The 24,087-nt window shown below is 41.8% G+C and overlaps 3 protein-coding genes across 11 annotated transcripts; all 3 read left to right on the top strand.

Moving 5' to 3' along the window:
- Nucleotides 1-602: 602 nt before the first annotated feature.
- Nucleotides 603-5,957, top strand: LOC114800887 (uncharacterized protein C20orf96). Of its 4 annotated transcripts, none has more exons than XM_028998748.1 (12): nt 603-741; nt 918-1,086; nt 1,278-1,384; nt 1,578-1,848; nt 1,994-2,046; nt 2,125-2,268; nt 2,359-2,458; nt 2,824-2,981; nt 3,766-3,867; nt 4,078-4,164; nt 4,259-4,377; nt 5,803-5,957. In XM_028998748.1, exons 1-12 carry the CDS (start codon nt 649-651, stop codon nt 5,861-5,863), a joined length of 1,464 nt encoding a protein of 487 aa, XP_028854581.1. In that variant the 5' UTR covers nt 603-648; the 3' UTR covers nt 5,864-5,957. The 4 variants fall into 4 exon arrangements, with proteins under 4 accessions (XP_028854581.1, XP_028854580.1, XP_028854579.1 ...); XM_028998747.1 differs by having other exon boundaries at nt 1,275-1,384; nt 4,081-4,164; XM_028998746.1 differs by having other exon boundaries at nt 1,275-1,384.
- Nucleotides 5,958-6,505: 548 nt separating this feature from the next.
- On the top strand, nt 6,506-13,046 carry rem1 (RAS (RAD and GEM)-like GTP-binding 1). 2 transcript variants are annotated; one of them, XM_028998333.1, is made up of 5 exons: nt 6,506-6,667; nt 6,989-7,334; nt 9,771-9,853; nt 10,877-11,084; nt 11,214-13,046. In XM_028998333.1, the coding sequence occupies exons 2-5, from the start codon at nt 7,004-7,006 to the stop codon at nt 11,489-11,491; spliced, it is 900 nt and encodes a 299-aa protein (XP_028854166.1). In that variant the 5' UTR covers nt 6,506-6,667; nt 6,989-7,003; the 3' UTR covers nt 11,492-13,046. The 2 variants fall into 2 exon arrangements, with proteins under 2 accessions (XP_028854166.1, XP_028854165.1); XM_028998332.1 differs by lacking the exon at nt 6,506-6,667 and adding an exon at nt 6,678-6,905.
- Nucleotides 13,047-15,932: 2,886 nt separating this feature from the next.
- Nucleotides 15,933-24,071, top strand: rbm39a (RNA binding motif protein 39a). Of its 5 annotated transcripts, XM_028998107.1 has the most exons (17): nt 15,936-16,192; nt 17,254-17,316; nt 17,500-17,563; nt 18,465-18,960; nt 19,090-19,260; nt 20,465-20,535; nt 20,641-20,694; nt 20,791-20,908; nt 21,106-21,258; nt 21,529-21,666; nt 21,747-21,812; nt 22,116-22,320; nt 22,402-22,488; nt 22,625-22,754; nt 22,862-22,967; nt 23,057-23,135; nt 23,406-24,071. In XM_028998107.1, exons 8-17 carry the CDS (start codon nt 20,846-20,848, stop codon nt 23,504-23,506), a joined length of 1,128 nt encoding a protein of 375 aa, XP_028853940.1. In that variant the 5' UTR covers nt 15,936-16,192; nt 17,254-17,316; nt 17,500-17,563; nt 18,465-18,960; nt 19,090-19,260; nt 20,465-20,535; nt 20,641-20,694; nt 20,791-20,845; the 3' UTR covers nt 23,507-24,071. The 5 variants fall into 5 exon arrangements, with proteins under 5 accessions (XP_028853937.1, XP_028853938.1, XP_028853940.1 ...); XM_028998105.1 differs by lacking the exon at nt 20,465-20,535 and having other exon boundaries at nt 15,934-16,192; nt 18,911-18,960; XM_028998104.1 differs by lacking the exons at nt 17,500-17,563; nt 20,465-20,535 and having other exon boundaries at nt 15,933-16,192; nt 18,911-18,960.
- The last annotated feature ends 16 nt before the right edge of the window (nt 24,072-24,087 follow it).

Here is a 24,087-nt window from a genome sequence, read left to right as displayed (position 1 = left end):
GAGCTAAATCGTTAGAAGTGAGTTGCCAGAGCTCACAAATAGAAATTTTATTTAAAGGGTGTCACTTGACTAATACCACATTTTAGTGCATAAACCCACTAAATGGACCCAATGATGACAAGTAAGGATTCAGTTTTACGGTCAATATTAATAGCAAATGCTTTGACACTTTGACATTTTCATGTCACTTCATTTCCAGATTCGGACCTCGATTCCCCCCCCATGTCCGGGGCGTATGACAAAGGCCTGAGGCATCTGGCACGGGACATCTGTAAGAGCATGGCCATCTCAGAGTTTGTTCAAGAGGGTGTGTACTGTATGGTCGGAGGGCCTAACTTTGAGAGCATCGCAGAAGCCAGATTCCTTCACAAGCTGGGGGTTGATGCTGTCGGTAAGATTTACTGTGGAAAATTTCTTCTGTGGAAAATTACCACATTTTAGTGCATGGGGTGAAAGTCAAGACCCTGATCAATTCACATATTCTTGTGGCGTTGCAGTCAGCCTCCCAGCACAGAGATCAGAGCGAAGCCACAACTCACGTGTCCACATGCGGCCGCTAGATGGCGACAAATTACCGCTAAAGCGACACTGTGCGTGGTTGCTATGGCGAAAAGGAAAAACGTACTGACAGTACAGATTTCATGAGTCATGAACAAGAAATTAGCAAAAAGTGAGGATACACTGACAATGAATAACCTGGCAACTATTTTACAGTGCATTCGGGAAGACTTCAGGACGCTGGTACGTTTTCAAAACGGGTGTAAGATGGTGGCTGAGCTAATATTTTTTGAAGACGTCACGAAGTTTTCCATCTGGAGAAACAAGTGCGGGGTTTGGCGTAAAGATTATGCATGTTTGCAAATGGGTTTACAAGTTAATATCAAAGTCAGCGTGAACTCCATTGTCACGTTTGTCAGGACTATGGACCGTGGGCACGATGCAGCAGGCCAATGGCATTAAACGTGAAGGACAGAAAGTCTGTTCTCCTGAAATCTGCTCGCCCGAGCAAACAAGTGGCCAGGTCGGTGGGGAAAAGCGGCAACGCTTCACAGGCAACATCCAGACTACCGCCGATCAACAAATCAGGTCTCTCGGCCTCACTCAGACACGCACATCCACACATCCATCTCGGTGGGGATTGTGGAAATTAGCACAGTATGCATTACAGTTGCACAACAACGTCTCAGACGCCTAAAACTATGTATCTATGTGTATTATTGCTTTAGGGTATGTGTTATATTGTTATAAGATGTAAGATATCTTCTACCAATTAGCAGGCAAGTCTCAACTCAGGACTACAGTCGCAGCTGAATTAGTGAGCAAATGCTGTAAGAGAAACCAGATTCACAGCGGCGAGCAAGATTCTCACTCCATGAAAACAAAGGTAAGAAAAAGAATTTTGGTGCGAAAGGAATTAGAAAATTAAATTGCAGGCAGTCTAGTTGGGAAAACCGGTTTAAAAACTGGATTAATATTTTATTCATATATAATGTGCCCCCTCCCTCACCTGCCTTGTATAGTCTTATTAAATAATTACAGCAATGTATTATTCTCCCACATGTTTCTCTCATGTGCAGCCTAACCGGCACACACTGGCCAAAGCAAAAACTATAAACCTGAGCATGTCTTCACCTAAACAATCACCTGCAAGCGCCTCAGATGCTTCAACTGAAGCTGAAGACAGCGATGAGAAAATGCAGACAACAAATTCAGCACAAAGCCACATTTCTGCACCAAGATCTGCACCACTTGGCAGCATTTCAACAGACAAGTCTGAATGCAGTGATCATCTCACGGTCAGAGCAGAAGACAGCGGCCACATTTTTTCAAAGGGACACCAGCAGCTTGGTAAATCATGTAATACACATACAAAGCCAGACTCATTCAACAGAACCTTGGCAAATTCATTAGAACCCAGAGAAAACACAGTATGTGACACCAGTGAGCTTGAGGTTGGCTTTTTTTTTTTACAAGCTTTGATTTATGCATTCAGAGGGTGGATGCAGGGTGTTGAGTGGAGAGCAAGACTTTGTCTCAATAGAGAAGGTAACATCAAGAGTTAACATAAGAGTTTCATATTTCATTGCGTAAACAGTATGCCTGACTGATGTCACCGTGTTTCAGCTGCTGGTTGAATGCAGGAGGAAATCGCTTACAGAAATGGAGCTGTACTGTGAAAAGCTTATGGTGGAGAACCTGCTCCTGACTCAGGAGATTGAATCAGCTTCTGATCCAAGACAGTTTGTCACTGAGCATCAGAGGTTTAGGGTATATACTACCCGACGATTATGTTTGAACAAGTCTTAAACATTATTTTCATATTAAAAAACCTTTATTTATTACTTTTTTACTTGCAAGACCACATTTGCTGCTATCAAGGAATGGGGTCAGCACCAGATCAACAAAGCCAACGCAGAGCTCAAGGCCTTAGAAGAAGCAGCAGCGAAACGTATCTCTGGTTTGTCAGAATTAAATGCTGCACATAGAAACATTAAGTAAATGACTTGGTTACCTTGTGTAAATTAAATGAATGTGGTGATCTTGTGGCGTGTCAATGCAATAAATGTTGTGCAGATATGGAGCAAAATTTGGGAATTGCATGAAGTTAGAGTTAGGGTAAAGAGACCTACTCTGTTAATGCTATAGTGAACTAGGGGTAAAGAGACCTACTCTGTTAATGCTATAATGAACTAGGGGTAAAGAGACCTACTCTGTTAATGCTATAGTGAACTAGGGGTAAAGAGACCTACTCTGTTAATGCTATAGTGAACTATGTCATGCTAAGACATGCTGATGTGTAAGGGGTTTGCTTCTTATTAACAGGTATCCAAGAGGAGCTTGCTGTGCTAAATAGAAAGATTCAGAGGTACCAAGAAGAATTTGACACACTGAGGACCTACATGAGTAAGGAGCACCCAGTGGAGGTCCGAAGGATTTCAGCAACAAAGAGCAAGATGGAGAAAATGAAGGCAAAGCATGAGGTGATCTTCATGAACTCATCTCACCGTACTCACACAAACACCCCGTGATCTCACCTCATGAAGTCTCAGTGTCACCACAGTAGTAGCCTAGTGGGTAAGGAACTCGCCTATGAACCAGAAGATTCAGGTTCAAACCCCACCTACTACCATTGTGTCTGAGCAAGACCCTTAACCCTGAGTTGCTCCAGGGTTTCTCCTGTAATTACTGATTTTAAGTAGGTCTGGATAAATTTAACAAAAGCACACACAAACTTATGCTCTGTATAATGAAGTGCGTCGTGCATAATGCCGTCATTCTACGAACACCATCAGCTCCACAAGTGCAAAGTTCATGAATGTTTCTTGTTAAAGCACAAACTCACCCATGCTGTGATCTGCCCAGTTCGACCAGTTTCCGTTTGGTACTCTAAGGTCCTTCAGGATCTCCAAGGACGTCTGAAGCCACATAATCCAGATGGAGAAAATGAAGAACAATAAGTCGCTCCGGATAAGGGTGTCTGATCAGTGCAATAAATGTAAATGTCACCAGTTTGGTTATGCTGAATCTGCTGAGACAAATTTGAAGTTATCCTTTACAGTATGCTACACTGCTGATTATCTGTCTTTATTTACTTTAATGAATTATGATGCAGGGATAATTACAGCCAGTCTGTCAACAGAATCCCAAACAGTGATCATTGTATTCTGTGGTGGTGATGAGCTGGAGCTGATACAGGTCTGACCACCACAGGGTCTGAAATCCATCATATCGTGTTTGTTTAGTTCCCTTTTTTTTCCTTTCCAGAATGATTGTGCGGATGTGAGTCAGATTTTCCTGGATGAGAGGGACAGACTACAGAGACGCTACCACCAAGAGGAGCAAGACATTCAGGCGGCTATGAGTAAAGTAGGTCCCCGAAGTAAAACACACCTACTCTAGATCTAAGAAATCTAGACAGCAACCAAACTCTGCTTCACATGCCAAAGTGTAATTTAAATTTACTGTGTGTATACGTGCATATGTTGCTATACTTTTGATGTGTCCAGAATAGAACCAATCTGAACTGTACATCACACAAATGCAGAGGGACTGAAATCAAACATTCTGTGTCCTCAGCAGATTCTGTCCCGTATCCCACCTAAAGTCAAAAGGATGGCTTTTGGGAATCAAGTTATGAAGGCAGAGATTGAGCTGTGTAAAAAGGTAAATTGTATATTTTAACTGTGTCCTCCGTGACACAAGGCCTAGGAAGAAAAAAACCCAACCTGACACGGATCTATCCCTCTCTGTCCTAAAGGAGATATTTCTGCTGGAAGAAAAGAACAAAGATCTTATCTGCAGCGTACGGGAACTAGAGCTGTCGAGGACGAGCGTCAGAGAACTCCTCCTTCAGCATGGCTTATCAAAGATGCCCAAGTAAGCCAGACCTGTTACTCAGCCTCTTCCTTGCACTTTCTTAACCGCAAGGTGTTGTTTCTTTTCAGCTGATAGTAAAGGAAATGAGATCCAACACAAGTTTGTAGAACTGTTTGGATATGGTGAGAGCAACCTCCTGACTTATCTCCTGCTAACTGGCTTGTGAATTGTCAACACAAAATCCATTCAAGGGCCTCATTCGGAACTGTACACAAACACGCTAAGGGCTCGGTTCTCGCAGCTCTGGTTGGTGCAACGTTATACCATTTTGCCCCCGCGCTGTCCGGAGTGTCTGTATATGTGTGGGTTTAATCCGCACGTGTAGAGTTGCAGGACGACAAAAATGAGGTACAGTGGCGTAAGGAACTCACCCTCTCTCCTTTCACAGACAAAGAGGTGGAGGGGAACATGGTAATGAGGCTGGGACATGTAATACTGCACAGCTCTGGAAAGGATTCCACGGCTGTCTTGAAGATAAATGAAAACGTGCTCTGTGCTCGGCATTCATGAACTCCCAGTCAGCCATTAAAGGTTAACAAGGGTTTCACATTTCTCAACAGAGCAACTGTATATGAATTTTTTTTTTAATTTTATTTATTTAATTACAGTTCCTGGAACTGACGTGCTAAGGGTTGGGTTTACATGGTACAACGGTTGAAGCAGCGCATGACATGGGGACAGCAGTGCTGCAAGGAGGTCAAAGTTTAAGCAAGGACAGATGTTTAATGACTGGAGAGGCAAATTTCCGATTTCCTGTGTTGAAACATCCAAGCAGTGACAATGCTAAAGGGCAGATGCCCTGTAGTCGGCTGGGAAAAGAGCTGTGGTGTACAGCCTCAGCTCTGCTTCTCCAAATACTTTGGAAACAACGGTCGGCGTGTTTACTCTGTCAGTTTGCATGGTTACTTGGTTGCATTGGATGTTGATTTACTGATTAGGACTGTTCTGTTTATGATGCAGACGTGATGTCTTTATGACCGGTCTGGAAGGGGTCACAGTAGATCTGTTTGGCTTCCAGTACTTGATGAGATCATGGGGTGTTTGTGTGAGTGCGGAGCCCAGGATGTGTGGCTTGTCACATGCACCACATGCCTCCGTGATGGCCTACTGGACGCTGCACCCTGCCATTCAAAATCTCCTAATTTGTGACAGGGTTAGGGTTAGTCTACTAAAAAAAATGAAGTCCTGTCCAGACATTGTCAATGTTGTAATTATCTGCATAACGAGATTCTCATTATCAAGAACAATGAGCCTTCCAATTATATGCTGTGTTTACTAATGCAGGCCTGTTGCTTTCAAAGGTTCATTGATTATTAGAAAATTATTTTGCAGTCGTCTTAATACAACTGAAAACCGCCGCAATGATTAAAGAAACTCATTTTGTTTGACAATGTTGACCTAATGTTGTCCATCCTCTTATTCAAGGTGTGCTCCAGATATGGAAGTGGTTCTGAATGCACCTCAAGAGGAACAGCTGCCGATATGACTGCTGTTGGAAGGAGAGAGTGAGACAGCCAGAGAGACAGAGACACGTCCACTCACTGCCAGCTGTTTTTAAAAATAAAAATGATCTTATTGCAGCTTCGTGTGTGCAATGCTGATCATTTCCTTGTTTCGCTTTTTAAATGGGTCTTTATGGCCATGAATGTGGTGCTTTTAACTTTTATTATCTTGCAAATGGGCCGTTGCTAACCCCCCTCGGAACTGCGTCTCCGCCGTTTGTGTAAGTGTGGGAAAGAGGCTGCCTCTGTAAACAGTTTGGGACTTTGTCACCCCTCTGTTCAGGCGGCTGGTTTGATTACTTTTGTTGTTTCATTTGGAAGAGGTTCAGCAGTGCCTCCGAGAATATGATTTCCTGGTAAGGAGCGCGGCAGGACTTACTTGAGGGGTGTCCAGGTTCAACAGTTGGAAGAGGGCTGATATTTCCATTTCCCCCCCCCAAAATAGATCAAAAGTCTTAAGGTTACTGTACACATCATATTTTATTATTATAATAGGATAGGAAGTGGTAGGATAGGAAATTCTATAAAGTTTGGTGCGGGGCAGGAAATGACTTACATGCAACGTCATTTAATTTTGGGTGGGTGCATCAATTGGATTTGTAGTTCGCTCTCGCTGGAGGCTGAAGTAGATGGATTATGTGGCTTCAGACGTCCGAACGGAACCTGCTCGCCCCGTTCGTGCCCCAACGGGAAAACATTGACGAACGCACTACTTTCGCGTTCGCGGTGCTGATGGGGTTCGCGGCGTGACGTCACCGCGCACGACGCGCTTTATTATGCGGGGCGCAGTAAGTTTGTTGCGGCGGGGCGCGAGACGACGGACGCTCCCGCGATTCCGCTTGTGAATTTTTAACGGCGTTTTGGAACGTCGCTGCCTGTTGCCATGGCGCCCGCGGTGTAGCGTTACAGCGCGTTACGGACGCCGTGCGCTGCAGACGCGGGAACTTTACTAATACAAAGTATTCATAAGAAACAATATTAATAATAATAATACAAAAAAAAAAAAAAAGATTCATGGCACTGTTCGTAAGTAGACTAGGATTTATTTTCCTTGCAGCAACTATTGTGGCTTTAACTTGGCTAAATGTAACTCACGTGTTTGTTGGAAGGCGTGAGTGTCCACGATGACACTTAACACCCAGAGAGAGGGGAAGGAAACGCTGCGGAGGAGAGCCAGCACCCCCATCCCCTCGTCCCATCAGCAGGGCCCGAGAGAGGGGGAGCCGCCGTCCGACCCCCGGCACCCGCCGCTCGGCCAGTCCGCCTCCTACCACCCGGGAGACAAGAGCATCCACTCCCGCGCCCACTGGTCCTCGGACTCGGAGGAGTCGGAGAGCTCGGCGTCGGAATGTCTGTACCGCGTGGTGCTGCTGGGGGACCACGCAGTGGGAAAGTCAAGTTTGGCCAACATTTTCGCAGGCATACAGGAGAAGGACGCGCACAAGCACTTAGGCGGTGAGTTTTTTTTTTTTTTTTTTTTTAAATCCATTCGGGACATAAAGTAATATAAATCAATGGAATTTCCCTTGCATGTCATTCCTCACCTTCACAAAGTGCATTTTATGTGCCTGGATTCATCATAAAAGTGATGAAAAGTCACACTGAACTACATATGCAAATCTTTAACATTTTAAACAAAACAACTTAGCTTGCTAAAATAATAATAATAATAATAATAATAATAGCATGCACTCAATGGGTCGGTCCCAAACACTGATGTAAAGCTCCCTAACACTGATCTGTTTTCAGCGAGTAAAAATGCTTTTCGGACCAAAATCTTCTGTTACTATTGATTAATCATAATTTGTCACTATGAAAATAAAGTTACTAATATATAATATATGTGTAAATGGTATATATTTTTCGCATCATGCATCATATATACATTTTATTTCTGATTGGTGTTGCCAGTCAACTGCTGTGCAGTGACTGACCTGTTGACCTCAAGGTCACTGATTGGTTTGAACCTGTGCTACATGTACGGAAACACACTCGGCATCTCATGAAAGCCTTATTCGCACTTCACACTGTGTTCTGCAGTGGGATTGAACATTTTTCAGGCCTGGGGTCTGTGAATTAATAAGAAGCCTTCATAAGAAGGAGCTGAAAATGCATTTCTGCTGTTTTCACTACTGTTGACCCAGCAAACCCATAAAGCTGCTGTACTTTCATGCACGTGGGGCGTCAGTAAAATTGTGGAATTAAAGATGGAAAAGAAATATGTTGGCCTACTTGCATTTTAGATGCTGTGTTGAGAGACAGGGAAGTGTTTTGGGGATCTGTTGTCTAGTCAGTAAATATGTTTTAATCAACTATTCAATTTAATCAAATGATTCCCCATCTCATTCTGGTTGCTATGATTATAGGGATTGCTGTGATTATAGCTTGATTTCATAGCTGTATGAAATACTACAGGATGCTGTATTTTTCTTTAAATGAAAAGGTACACTGAATGTCATTTTACTTATGATTTTATTAATAAATGCTGAAACAATCATTGCCCGCTTTGCATATCCATGTTTCTGCAGTAAAGAGATGTAAAAAATGCCATTGCCAGTATGTTTTTAATATAAAATATATAGTTAAGTTATAGTAGTTAAAAATATTCGGTTCACTGTCTCTTGTAACCAATGTTACAGACATGTGTGCACCACACTCATTGATCCACGTTCAAATCCCATCACGTGAGTTCTATAGCCATATCTGCAACCTGTGCTCCTCTGATGGGTCCTCCGGCAACCAGGCTAACAGCATTGTCCTAATTTAGAGTGGACATCACATTTAGAGAGGACCTTTGATGTTCTAGTGACATACATTCTTAACCTGGTGACCTAAAACATGAATCTGGTGACTCTTTATGTCTGTCTTACGTTGAATGTTTGGAATGTTAGGAAACAGCAATATTTTCTCGATCTAGAGAATGTATATTTTCTATATTTTAAACCGTTTTTTACTTGTTATTTAAGTAGCTGTTGTTTTTTTCTACTTTGTCTGGTGGTGGCATAGGAACGTGAGCCTTGCTTGCCTGCTGTATCGTTTCCAAAAACACTTGGGTGCTACGATGTGACAGTACAGCCCGAAAGTGGAAAATGAACCGAGGCCTGTTTCCCTCAAGGCAGAGTGTGTTTTCATCTGTCATAGTAGCCATAAGATCAGGCTAAACCAGACACGCGGCTCAGCGTGCTTTTTTTCCACCACGCCGATGAACATACGATAACCTGCACACCCCCTGTTCAGAGATTTCAGCAAGGATACTGTGTGAAGGCCCGGACCTTACGTTACACATATCAGTAACGCTCCTCTGTTTGATGACCCATTTCCTACACGTTTGCTTCCGTAAACACTCTATGATAATTAGTGCAAGCATACACCGCTTGTGAGCTGTAATTATTTATAATGTGCAGCGGTGGGACTGGGACAGGAGGTCAGCAATTCAGCAGCTGGGAAGAAAGTCCTGGAAAAGTCCCGTGTTGTAGTCCAAATGTTAATGCGTAAAATAGCTTTAAACCAGAATGTGTGGCACCTTTTGATTTTGTAATGGAATATTTTCATGGAGACTCTTGACTTCTGGTCAAAGTGGACTTTTACCTTACTGGACCCTGCCCATGGGTTAAAACAATTGAATCTTATTACGGAATCTTGTTTCAGATTTATTATTAATTTACGTACATTTCCATTCTGTACTTACAGCTGCAGTCTCCCTACACACGGATAAGTATGTTATTCAGAGCTAATATGTTAGTAGGAGTATTTTAAGGTTGAGGTTTGACCTTATGACTGTGTAATTGACCTTTAGGTTATTGGTAAGATGGGGGACTCAAGAGTGTCACAAGTTAAGTGTTTGTGAAAGGATTCATCATGACCTAACTCGAGATGTTTTCTTTCACCTAGAGGATACCTATGAAAGAACACTGACTGTGGATGGAGAAGAAACCACTCTTATAGTGATGGACACCTGGGAGACAGAAAAACAGGTAATGCCTTATCAACTGCAATTATCTCTGTAGCACATCTTACTGAGGCGATGGGTAAACACTGTCCTCATAATTTATTCTGATCCTTCCAAAACAAAGGCACATAAAGGTCATGTTCTCTTACCCATGGTGCTATGGATCAATGTGTCCACTGACCCTGAGGCCAAATCCATGAACCCCAGCTGAAGTGGGTCACAACGTGTATGATGTGTTTGCATTGGCAGCAGTGGCTGTTGGGCCTAATTACCATCCCATCGATTATCAGCCCAAGCACTGTGCATTTTTTTCACACCTAATGTTTTAACATTGACGTAATGTAAATGAATCAAACAAACCAAACCAAACCAAACCAAACAAAAGTAGCATTATAGTAAAGTAAAAAAAAAATACCCATGAGCACAAATTAGAGATTTGTTTAAAAACTACAATAATTAATGTAATGAGAAAAAAACACATTAAACAATTGACAGGTTTGGTTTACTTTTTTCAGTGTATATTGGCTCAGAGAACAGTTGAAATTATATGGCATCGGCCAAGATTCCATGTCAGAAAATGTATTTTTGTCTCTGTATGATCTTTTTGTATTATGTGCAGTCATATGTTATAAATGTGTTTTAATTTATTTTTCATCGTTTGGATATTTTTAAAATATTAAACAGTCATCTGATTCTGATTCTAAAATGTACACATGGTTTTGATCGGGAGATTAAAAATAACGCTGATCATGTAGTTCATGATCACTATAGTGGAATGAGTTTAGTCTGAAAATAAATGGGCAAAGTATTAAAGACTACATTTTATGTGATAAATTAAAGGAGAAATACATAAAGTGCCACAAAAGAATTAAAGGCTTGAAACACACTATATACACACAAAATGTTTATCCAAGTTCCAAACATCAAAGAAAATATCATGTCAACCTGGACCATACGTTACATCACCAGGTACAGAAAATAATTTGAATATTCATGTCATTAATATGTTGAACTGCTTGGGACAATTGTCTTATTTCTGTGTAACCAGGAAGACGATGAGAAATGGGTACAGGATTACTGCATGCAGGTGGGCAATGCCTACGTCATTGTCTACTCCATCACCGACCGCAGCAGCTTTGAAAGCGCCTCGGAGCTCCGAATCCAGCTGCGCCGCATTCGCCAGGCCGAGAACATTCCCATCATTCTTGTGGGCAACAAGAGTGACCTGGTGCGCTGCCGTGAGGTGGCTGTGGAAGGTGAGGGGATGAAGTGTCTATTTTATTAATGGTCCTACTTTCCAACCATATCACTGATTTAATTTTACTTTTTTTAAATTGAACATTTAATTTTACATTAGTTTTACCGCACTTCTCCCTTCTTCCCAGAGGGCCGTGCTTGCGCTGTAGTATTTGACTGCAAGTTCATCGAGACATCAGCCTCCCTGCACCACAACGTCCATGAGCTCTTCGAGGGCGTGGTGCGACAGATCCGCCTGCGGCGTGACAGCAAGGAGACCAATGAGCGGCGACGCTCGTTCTACCGCCGCAAGGAGAGCTTCACCAAGAAAGCCCGTCGGTTCCTCGACCGCCTGGTCGCCAAGAACAACAAGAAGATGGCCCTGAAGGTCCGCTCCAAGTCCTGCCATGACCTTGCAGTGCTGTGAACTCTGTATCGGGAACTATGCCTGGATCTCCTTTCCCAACTTAGGTTTCTCTCTCCCAGTTCCATCTGTGAATCTCCAGTTGTCTCCTTGGCCAGTGGACTGTAATAACTGTAATATTATGCTCTGAAACATAGTTTTTGGTATTTATTTGGCTTTTCTAACACATGGTGGGTGGGTTGACTTACCTTATGGTGTTCTGGTACAGAGGATCCATCCAGATCTATTGGACTGAGATGCTGTAAAATTCTCCTCATGCTCTCCTTGTTATATCATGAATTGATTTTGTCCGACAGACGCCTTATCAACAGTCTGCCTTACTTTTGAAGGACTCTAGTAACTGTGTGCCGAGCTTTAGCTATGAAATATTGTCACTCTTTTCTATCTTGCTTTCAGTTTTGCTGGGCTTGCATTGTTCTTCGATCCAAAGAGGTTTCTGTGAATACCCTGTCTTGTTGTTCGCAGAGTGACTGCAGTAAAAGTTACTGATATCTTGATTCCATAGATTGCACTAGACAGCGACTTTTCGGCAGCAATGCGTTGATTCTGTTCTATAGAAGATGTGAATATCTACTACAGATCATTTGGACTGTGATGGACCATGTTCTTCAGCGGTATTCTGGTAATGCAGTGTACACCAGGGTGGCTGGTGTTGGAGCAGCAGAATATGTTGCATTTGACGACTACCACTCCGTAAAGAGAAGAGGACCTCCTTATCTTTCTGTCTTATGGACAGGTTCTAGAGATGTTCGTTTTTGTATGAATATTTGTGTACATAGTATTTTCTAACAAATACAGTGAATATCAACTATATGCAAAGTAATATAATTTTACTGATGTAAAAAAAATCAAGACAAATAGTGATAATTGAACATTTGCTAAAGAACTTTGTCTCTTCTTCACCCAGTGTGATCAAAGCGGAACCATGAATTTTGATTGAAAATAATATGTAACATTGTCCATGCCTCAGGACAAATGAAGGGGGCTTCAGTCTCCATTTCATCTCCATACATTGGTTTCTGGATAAACACAGGGAGTAATAGGTGGATGTAAAATGTAGAAGAGCACCTTCAAACCAGACTAGCGAGCACAAGACAACATCCCAGACCTGAGGTTCATCTTTTTATGAATCTGGATATTTTCTCAGTTTTAAAATAGTTCATGGGATCGTATGTCTTCACTTGCGACTTTTGACATCCATTCCTGGTGTGGTAATTGAACATTTTAATTGAAAGGAGTTTGTTGGATTATGATCATTTGACGAATAATCCAAATCCTGAAATTAAATGTTCTTTTTTATTAATTATGCAATGTGCTGTTGAATTTTCGTTTGCCCTTTGAAATGGGAGAGTTTGTATTATTTCTTAAATGTAAAAAATGCTGTTATTGCTAAATTTTTACAGTTTACCCATGATATTCATGTTTACCAAAAGCATACTTTATATCAATGGGGGACCACTGACTCATAGCTTTGTGTAATTATTCAAATTTTCTTATGTATTTCATTTAGTATGTATACAATTCTTGAAATAAAATTAAACTCAATGGTCCTATTCAATATGAAAGCGCACCTTTTATATACAATGTATTGTCATATTCTTGTTAAACATTTTCAGGCAAGGCCTTGGAATGGTCCTTTTTATTGTTATGGTAATTACTGGTTTTAGAGGATTTCTGGGAGAGGCTGCTGATGTGTTGAGGGTGGAGTGGCCATTCACTGCACCACCACTGAAACATCAGTGTTTTGTCAGTCTGAAACATCTCAATGTCAATGGCTCTTCCTGTGCTCAGAGATGGATGAGGGGGCTATCAGGGAGATTCATTTATCCCGAAATTAGGGGCCTGGACTATAGAGTTTGTAATTGCCTTAGCCATGCCAGGTATTTGTGTTTACGGGGATTGCCTGGATATTGTAATGTTTGTACTGCCATCAGACTGTATAATCATTCAGTAAATTGGTGCACTTCAGAATTTAAGGCCAACAATGGATTATTAAATAAATAAAGCAATTTATTTGGCCTGTTCCAAATATTATTCACAACTCTTTTCATGTTGTACAACTTTACGAGGTGTAACAAACAGAGGTCAAAATTAATCAAAATGATATTTGACATCATAAAATTTGGTTTGGATTTGTCTATGAAAATGGTTCCTTTTATTTCAATGCACTTAATGCAATATTTATTTCTTGTGCTGGATCGTGTTCCATCTTTGGTGTGACGTCCAAAGGAGCTACATTGTTGTTTGGAATGTCTGACTGTGCAAGCACGTGTTTGCATGTTCGTGCATGTGTTTGCATGTGTTGCGGCAGCCACTGTTTGGCAGTAGCAGCAGCAGGCAGGGGGCCAGGCCAACATGAGGACCAGCCCCACTCTGACAGTCCTGGGTCAACTCTTTCCACTCCTCTTGTCACAGAACAGCTGGGGGAGGGGACAGGCCTGCTGGCTCAGACCCTGCTGCATCGATTTGGTCTGGGTAATGGAAAGAATGCGTCTCTCCACACAACCTCTCCCCCAGCTAATACGGCACCTACATGCATGCACACACAAGATGCACACAGCTGTTTGAGAAAGTATATTTACTTCCCTTTTATAAACGGAGCACTCTGCAGCTCATGTACGATTAAGTTTTCCGATTTAAAGCCACTGGGCACTGTTAATGTCAGAGCAGAGCATGTTTTAAAATGTGTGACGGGGCTGTATTCCACTTACAAAATGCCTTCTTATCCTTTTCTTTGAAACTATTTTTGTTTCATCTACTTTTTTTCTGAGATCAGTGAGTAAATTTCAGTTCATATTCTACTTGCCATGCTTTACTAAGTGCTCATTCCCTTCACATATCAAAAGAAATATTCCTTGGGTGTTGAATGCCAGTGCCATATTCATATTGTGAGATAAGAGGCACGACTAAAGAAAAAAAGGAGACAAACAAACACAACAGGAGACAGCTTGAATGGAAAAAATGAGGCTCAGGAAGATTCAGGCCTTTACACTGGTTGCAAGACTGGTTCTTGTAACGTGTCAGGAATCTGGCGTCCTCCAGATGTGTGTCATGTTTATAGTGTCCGCGACCCCCTGAGAGATTTACTTTTGGCTGCACCACACCGCTTCGTAAGCAGGGGGAGAGAGAGGGGCCTAATTATGGAAACTTGGCAGTCAGCAAAGCAGCAAGGAAGACAGGGCGGAAAGAATTAGATTAGACCCTGAAAACGTGGAGCAATAAAGTTTTTGAGACCTGTGATATTCTTTTTAAAGTCTAACATCTCAATTTTCTTCTTTTATGTCCTTTTTAGAACTGGTCTCTAAAGTTTCAGCCATGTGGAAGCGACACTATTAATTCATGAATTTTTAATCCTTTAATGAGATATTTTCCTTATAAAAACGTTCTGAGCTTGTGTAAGGTTTGAGGCTTATTTTCCTCACAGTAGGCCATATTTCCTGTCTGAAACTGGTTGATCTGGCTGTTGGCTATATTTGTAACGATATTCAATATTCAAGATTGTATATACACACTATATATGTATATACACATGAAACTATACTAAACTATATTAACTAAAACTAAAGCTTAAAAACTGTACTCTATAGGAGAAAAACTTTTCAGTACAATGAACAGGCTGAACAGGACATAACTGGACACCATAATGTTGGATGCAAAAATCAGATGCATAAGGCTGGAAGTGTTTTGTTGTTGAGTTTAACAGTGTTCTGGTGATGGCAGTGCATTGAGAGCTCTGACTGCTTGGGGGGAAGAAGTTCTTGCAGTGTCCTGCTCAGTTACAGTTCTGATGCTGCGTAACCGTGTGCCAGACGGTAGTAGGGAAAACAGGGCACGACGGACGAGGTGTTTCTCGTACAGCATGGAGATGGGTGGAAGTGGAACCCCGATGATGTGCTCTGCTGTCTTCACTATCTGATAGTGAATGTTATACAAGAGTTGTTGTCCGTTACAGATTGTGATTAGAATCCGAGTATAGGCGAACAACCTGACGGATACTGCAACTTTATTTAATGCATGTATGATATATTCCACACCAGCCATAACACCAACACCTCAATATTTACATTTATGGCATTGAACCTTGGACTTTTTGTGCTCTTCTGGTTCAAATGTTACCTTGTTATTCACTAGGCTTAATGAATAACATGGGACCTTGGGAGATTGACGCAAATGGCCTACCACATTTCACAGTTTTTCGCTCGTCGGGGTACCCCTTCGGCTGCTCCCGTTCGGGGTCGCCACAGCGGATCAGCCGATCTAGTAGCCCTTCCTGACGCGGCCCTCCCCATTTTTTCCCCGGGACTTGGGACCGTCACCGGGGAGCACAAGCTCACTGCGGCCGGCGTGTTCCGCGAAACTTTCCGTCACATTCCACCAAACACGAGCGACCGCGGCCCCCTCGTGGACGCCACAGTGGCGACACGCGTCAGGGCGGCGCCGCACTGCGCATGCGCCGACGGAACCCAGCGTAGTCGGTATTTTCCACAAAGCGCTTAGCAACCGCGCCGAGGACCTCGCCTGTGCGGAGCGAACTTTTGCACAGCGCTCGACATCCGAGGCGCACCGAAGTTGCGGCGAGTCCAGAGGGCAACGAGGAGCGGACCGTGAAGATATTTCGGTGTCCTCCCCGACCGAAATTTTCGAAATTGAAGACTGCTGCCCGTGTTGCGTAGGAGCCCACACGAGTAGGCCTCGTGTTTTTTGGTAAGTTAGCGGGACGACTAGCTTGTTTGCTAACGAGCCAAACGGATTTGTTACGTTGCGTGTTAATCTGTTTTTTAGCGCTGTAGACGCCCGGTTAGGTCAACTTTGTGGTTTCTGAGCTTTGAAGATGTGCGTGTGTGCGTTGTACATGAAACGGCGTGGCGCGTTTCCGTGCGCGGTGCTTTTAGCGCGTGTTCCTGCTAATCGCGAGCTGAGTTTACAACACGGTTCAACTCTTACTGCGCAAACGGTGGCTCTGTAATGTTGAACCAACGTGATTTTCTACGTTTGTATGTTATATTAATCCGCGTGCGTTTTGTGTGGTCGTTTTCTCGGATTACATAAAGGTCAGCAAACATTTGCCCATTGTTATTATTTGCAAAAAAAAAAAAAAAAAAAGGTGCGTTTTGCTGACTTATTACGGGTTAAATCCCCCGTCGCTCGCTTAGTGCTGCGCATGCTGGGCTTTCCCCAAAAACCACAAGGTTTTTGTTCAGTTCAGAGTTCAGCCAGCGACCTTTAGAGAGCCACAGAACTGGCAAGTAGTTGAAAGAATGTCGCGTTCCTGCGTATCCTGGTGCTTTCGCTCCTTTAAAATGCAACACGTTGCCAGTTGAACGCGGTCTATCTCCGCCTTTCTTTGCCACAATCATGTCTATAACAGGCTGCGGTCTCAAACAGTGCAATTACATTATGTAAAACATTTCTCTTTACTAGCGAACGTGATTGTCATTGTGTAACACTTCAGCACAGCACACAGTGACAACGAAATGTGTCCTCTGCTTTTAACCATCACCCTTGGTGAGCAGTGGGCAGCCATGACAGGCGCCCAGGGAGAACTGTGTGGGGACGGTGCTTTACTCAGTGGCACCTTGACTGATCGCGTTTCGAACCAGAAACCTTCTGATTAAGGGGCCGCTTCCTTAACCGCTAGGCTTTTATTATACAGTTGTTGAGTTTAATGTTCAGCTGCATAATCGCGTAATATGCTTTGAATTGTGTTTTATATAATATTTTGTAGTTAATCCTCATTTAGTGTGTGAATGTTGCTTTTGTTCCAGTTGCTCAGCATCATGGCAGATGACTTTGACATAGAAGCCATGCTTGAAGCTCCTTATAAAAAGGTTAGTAAAGTGAAAAAATATTCTGAAGTATTGTTTAACAATGCAATTTGAATCTTCTACACTGCCTCGTTTCCAAAATGTGTGTGTAACGTTAGAAACGTGATGCTTGATTAATATATTGTCATTTAGTAGTTTAAATTATTCAAATTTCGTCAATAAATGCCCATCTATCTCTTTTTGTAGACTTGCCTAACGATATCTCACCTCTACTTCCATGAATTCCTGTGTGAACTGTCAAAAAATGAAGGTAGTAATTGCCCAATGTATTGCTGTACTGTGGTTCCCTTGGTTATAAAATACTGTGGTCTTTAATCGGCCAGTCAGCGATAGGTATGAACACGATGGATGCTCAGGACTGTCTCTGTCTGAAGTCATCCTTTTAAATAAGTGTTCTTGTGCATGGAGCTCCTACATCACTTAATTCATCATCCCATGCAAAATGGTTCTATTTGAATTATTTGGTAACCTCTGGAATATTCAGGATCTGCAACCACAGAGAAAGGAGAAGTGCTTCACCTGTAAATCCCCAGTCCTCCTGTTCTCTACAGTTCACGTGTTTGTCACCGTTTTAGACATTTTTTCCATTTTTGGCTTAATCATAGCCATAAAGCAGTTTTTTAAAAAAATCTGAATTTATGAAGTTACCATGTAACTTCATGGTACTTTCCTCACCTTTCTCTCTGAGAGGTTCCTGTTCTATTTACAGATTGATCGTCTCACTGTTTCTTCATTGATAAAGCATAAAGAAATAAAATGTAAATGGTGGATATATGAAGTGTTTTCTGTGGTGTAGCTAAATGGTGTAAATGTAATGTACTGAATTCCACAATTACAAACGTGTTCTTTCTTGTCACACTAATTTGGTCACATACAGTTGTGGAAAGTTTGACTACATTTTTTTGGAGCCATTCAAAGAGTAGATTTTTATATTTAATTATGGTAAAAATGTGCATGGACACATGTAACACTGCAGATATTAGCCTTTTCTGTTGTCATCCTTTTTGATTTAGGTTTATATCTGCTATTATGATGGCCTTGTCTTCATGGAGTTCATGTGGTTCATTAAAACACAAACGCATACACAAACAAAAACTTGAAACTTTTGGGAATCGACGTTACTAAGCCGTGTGAATCCCTGTTTGCTTCAGGGGCAAGGTGTGTGACAGAGGTGGCATCGAGCGAAAATGGGGGAAGACCTCTGGGATGTCGTCGACCACGTGAAGCTTGCATAGTGGCTGACCGCTAGCATGGCCACTTTGGGTCTTAGGCAAATGTAGCCCTGGTACTGAGTTGGAAAAAAATGGGCTTCTGAAGTCACTAAGCCTGCCTTTCTTCCATTCACAGCATAGTATTTAGTGTTTGACTTTTTATCTGTGTATCCAAGGTAGTAAAAATGCTTTAAAATGAAGCAGGAAGTGGCAGCCAAGTCATTTTAAGGACCTTTATGTAGAAGCCTTATCCAGTTAAAAATGTCTTGTATGAATACATATTAAATGATTGTTCTCTTTTGTTCCTTCTCCCCCACCCCTTTTATCCATTTGACTTGAAATTGTACGCCGTCGCCCTCACGATTTCTTCTATCAACCCTGCTTAGGATGAGGTGAAGTCTGTTAACAGTAATGGTCATGAGGAGCGGAGCAAAAAGTAAGTGTTGCTGTGAATCTGAACATAGAACCACCAGTACCCATGCGACTGGTCACATTGAATTTTCTTGTTGTGGTTAAAACCAGTTATGAGCTAAGTAATTATCAATCATTTTGCAATGTCTGAAAGGAAAAAGAAGAGCAGGAGTCGCAGCCGGGACAAGAAGAGAAGCCGCAGTCGCGATCGGAAACGAAGTCATGACCGGAGGCGCAGCCGGAGCAGGGAGCGTAAACGCAGCCGGAGCAGGGACAAGAAGAGAAGTCGCTCACGCGAGCGCGGCGCACGCTACCGGCCCCCAATGTACGTACATTAGCTTCTATGGTCTTGTAATGTATTTATGCTGTTTATTCTATCCGACACACACCTCACTGGTGTCCTTCAGGATTTTGAGCCGGTTTCATCCTGGTCAGCACACAGTTTCAAGGCACAGAAGGCCAGTAGCCCTGCATGAGACTGATACTTTGATTTAGGGTACTTTGCTAGATTTAGATTAGCTACAGTGCCTGTAAAAAATATTAACTCTCTTGGATGTTTTACCCTTATATTGGTTTGCATTTTTTGAACAATAAGTGATTGCATAAATATTCACCCCCTTTTAAAGTGGCAACCATTAAAACTGGCTACTGTCCCCACACACTGCTCCCCAGGCGCCTTTCATGGCTGCCCACTGCTCACTAAGGGTGATGGGTTAAAAGCAGAGGACATATTTTGTTGTGTGCACAGACAAAAACAATCACTTTGAAAGCTAAGTCAGCTCAGAAAATGTTAATCACTCTCCTCATGTTAATCAACTTTATTTTACATTTACAGCATATATCAAACGCCCTTATCCAGAGCAACTTACAACTATTTGTTACAGGGACAGTCCCTTTGGAGCAACTGGTGTCAGGGACACAATGGTAGTAAGTGGTGCTTGAACCTGGGTCTTCTGGTTCATAGTTAAGTGTGTTAACTCTAGGCTACTACCACGCCATGTTTGGTGGAGATTAACACTGCACTGCATCGTAAACACACCGTCCCCACTGTGAAGCATGGTAAAACAAATGCAGCAAAATATAGTCAAAGCTGATGGAGAATTTGTTGCCTGAACCCCACACATCTTGACAGAGCTTGGAACGTTTTTGCAAGGAAGGCTGGAGTAAAATTGCAGTGTCCAAATGTGCAACCTGCATTGAGACCAGTCCACAGTGTCTGTGCTGTGATTGCAGCTAAAGTTGTATCTACTTAATATTGACTTGAAGGGGTGAATATTTATGCAATCACTTATTTTTTAAAAAAATTTGTCGAAGTAAAATCATGGTTGATTTGATAAAAGCAATAAAAGGGTAAAACATTCAAGGGGTGAATACTTTTTATAGGCACTGTTTATTCCAACTGTGATTTCCCTGTGAGCGGTAATCAGGAGAGTTATGAGTTATGATGACCGCAAGGTGAGAGGAAGACATCTAAGCGTTTAGCGTGACCCTAGGTAGATGCTGAGATAAATCTTGTTTTTAAATCACAGTTCTAGGCTGAAATTAAACGGTGGTTCCAGGGGGGAAGACTGGCCCACCTCCTGGCATCAAACATCATAAGGTTTCTATTCTATTCTTGTTGTTTGTGTGGGCAGTGACTTGCACACAGTATGTCATTAGATCATTGGTCTAACGGTCATATGTTCCAAACACATTGTTCCCATAGACGTAAGCGCTCCAAAAGCAAAAGCCCCCTCAAGAAAGAAAAGAGCCCAGTGAGGTACGTCTGCTTGAGAATGATTCCTAAATGTGATTCAGTATGATTGCATGAGGCTACAAAGGTTTTGGAACTATTTGAAAAATGTCATGTATGCAGGCTGCCAATTGATAACCTGACGCCAGAGGAAAGAGATGCACGTACCGTGTTCTGCATGCAGCTGGCAGCGCGGATTCGTCCCCGGGACCTGGAGGAGTTTTTCTCTGCTGTAGGAAAGGTGAGAGTTTCTGGGTAGACTGAAGACATTTAGATTAGACATTATTGTTGAAGGATTTTGGTTCCTGAATTTTATTTTTTTATATATATATATATATATATATATATATATATATATATATACACACACACACACATTTAATTGTTTAAACATTTTGTATTATTATTATTTAATGCTTTGTTTTGTGTCTGTGCAAGGTGCGGGATGTCAGGATGATTTCTGACAGAAATTCCAGAAGATCTAAAGGAATTGCCTACATAGAATTTGTGGATGTAACCTCTGTGCCCTTGGCTATTGGCCTGACAGGACAGAGACTCTTAGGGGTGCCAATTATTGTTCAGGCATCACAGGTAATTTTATTTATTCAGTACTTACACTTTGAGTTTGAACATTAATCATTTTAGGTTCAGGCGCAACCTTATTTTAAACTGATTGGTCTTGACTTAGCCTGAATGATTCTTAATAAACTTCACTATTAGTAAATCAGTTGAGGCCCACTTTTATAGTGTACTGTAATTAGTCCAAGTTAATGATTAATGTGTAAAATTAGATTGAGGTGTCCAGACTCTTGAGAGAAGCTTCCTAGGTTTAACTACATAGCTGCTGCAACCTTTCAACAGGCTGAAAAGAACAGAGCTGCCGCCATGGCCAACAACCTTCAGAAAGGCCATGCAGGCCCCATGCGCCTCTATGTTGGTTCGCTTCATTTTAACATCACAGAGGACATGCTCCGGGGAATTTTTGAGCCTTTCGGAAGGGTGAGCAATCCTTCATTCAGGATTAAGTTTGTAATTTTGTTGCATTTGTTGTGTGGTCTGAATTCTTGATTTTTCTACAGATTGAGAGCATTCAGCTCATGATGGACAGTGAAACAGCCAGGTCCAAGGGATATGGCTTCATCACAGTAAGTTCAACTTGATTTTATGTTATATTTACACCCCAAAATAGAAACAACGTATTTTACGTATAGTTTTACATGGTCTATTTGTAATTTAAACAAGTTTATAAGAAGCTACCTGGGGGCCAAGTATATTACCAATTCCCTGTGTCCCACATACAGTAAACACATTTGTATATGGCTGAAATTGTGCTGTTATGTTACAACCAAAACCACTTATTTTACTATTACAGAAATATTGGTTGGGCATTACATTTTTCTCTTGCAGTATGGGATTTTGAGTGGGAAATGGGCTTCTGTTGTCCACAGTTTGCAGATGCTGAGTGTGCTAAGAAAGCCCTGGAGCAGTTAAATGGTTTTGAACTGGCTGGCAGGCCCATGAAGGTGGGCCATGTAACAGAGCGCACTGATGCCTCCACTGCAAGCTCCTTCCTTGACAATGATGAGTTGGAGAGGACTGGTATTGACCTTGGGACCACTGGTAGACTTCAGCTCATGGCCAGGCTGGCAGAAGGTGATTTTTAGTTTAAGTAGAAATAGTTGTTTTCTGCAAACTGAAAACTGTTTAAGTGACATTTTGGTTTTAATCTTTCAGGGACTGGCCTCCAGATTCCCCCAGCTGCCCAACAGGCCTTGCAGATGAGTGGCTCATTACAAATGGGAGCCATGGCAGCAGTCACTGGTGAGTGTAAAACAGATAATTTATTGTTATCCAGTTGGTAAACAGTCTTTAATTCAAATTATTTTGTTCCAGTTGTGGTTATTTTAATTGATAATGAATGCTGTCTGCACCATTTTTTTTTTTTTTTTTGTTTTAGCGGCCATGAACCCAGCCCTTAATTTAAACCTCAATCTGCCCAGCATAACCTCAAGCCAAGCTCTTAATTTGCCCACTCAGCCCATTGCAACACACTGCTTCCAGCTGTCCAACATGTTCAACCCTCAGTCGTAAGTATAAGTGTAACTTTAGTAAAATGGAAACTTATTTTAAAACAACTTCTGAGGCTGTGTTGTTTTTCCTGGCTGTGTTTATTCTCTTTTTTTCCAATTTGTAGTGAGGACAATCCTGGATGGGAGATAGAAATACAGGATGATGTCATTGAAGAGTGCAACAAACACGGTGGAGTTGTTCACATATATGTTGATAAGAATTCAGCCCAAGTATGTATTCAACACTGCATCCACAATTATATTTACTTGGGTTCTGCTATAATAATAGTACACTGATTGTCTGTTTATTGTATTTGCAGGGAAATGTGTATGTGAAATGCCCCTCCATCCCAGTTGCCATGGCAGCAGTAAATGCATTACATGGGCGATATTTTGCCGGTAAGAGAAATGAACGCCCTCTGAATGCCATACACATTTTTACGGCATTCGATTGGCCCTTCAGTGGTGTTCGCTTGACACTGTTTTAACATTAGTGGGGATTTCAGAAGAAATTGCCAACAAGAAAACAATGCGTCTTGATTCATCGATAATTGAGGCATTGATAACAATAATCGAATCATGAGACCAGTGAATGTGCACATCTCTAGTTTCAACACTATATTATGCTCAATGTTTAAGGTTTTCTCATGTCCTTTTTTTAACCGACAGGTAAAATGATCACAGCTGCATATGTTCCTCTTCCAACATACCATAACCTTTTCCCTGATGCAGTGACAGCCATACAGCTACTCATGCCCATGCGCCGATGATCTACCGCCATCACTTTTAAATTTTTAAGTTGTCATCTCTTGGACACTGTTGAGCTAGTCTTTGATAAACATTTGTCCATTTACAGCCATTACACATGTTGTTTTTCTGCCATGGAGGTTTTTCTTTTTATTGTATTAATTTTGACAGACTGCAGTTTCATTTATCCAACGTAACACGGTTAAAGTGCTTTATGTAAGGGATTGATCTTTTTTTTTTTTAGGTTTCCCTCCAATTTCTAGTTTTATCTTTATTCATTTCCCCCCTCAAGTGTCTTTAATATTTAATGGTTCTGATTTGGATTGTAGTTTTCTCAGGCACAATGTAAGAGGCCAGACAAAGGGGGGGAAATTTAATGGAATCAGTTTTGAGACACTGCAATTTTAGGTGAACATCTGCATTTTCAGTGCGTTAGGCTCTATGAGCTGTGGAAAACTAAATGACAAGACATTTCCTTGGTGTTCATTTAGAGACCATTTGGAATAGAAGTTAATGGTTTTCTAATGAAGCTTTGATTTTTTGTAAATCCCTTGAATTGATTTCAAATAAAGTCATGGCACTGTTTAATCACAGTCTTTAATAT

Source organism: Denticeps clupeoides, chromosome 12 (assembly GCF_900700375.1).
Source record: "Denticeps clupeoides chromosome 12, fDenClu1.1, whole genome shotgun sequence".
NCBI classification, from domain to species: Eukaryota; Metazoa; Chordata; class Actinopteri; order Clupeiformes; family Denticipitidae; genus Denticeps; species Denticeps clupeoides.
This window is presented reverse-complemented; position numbering and strand designations above follow the sequence as displayed.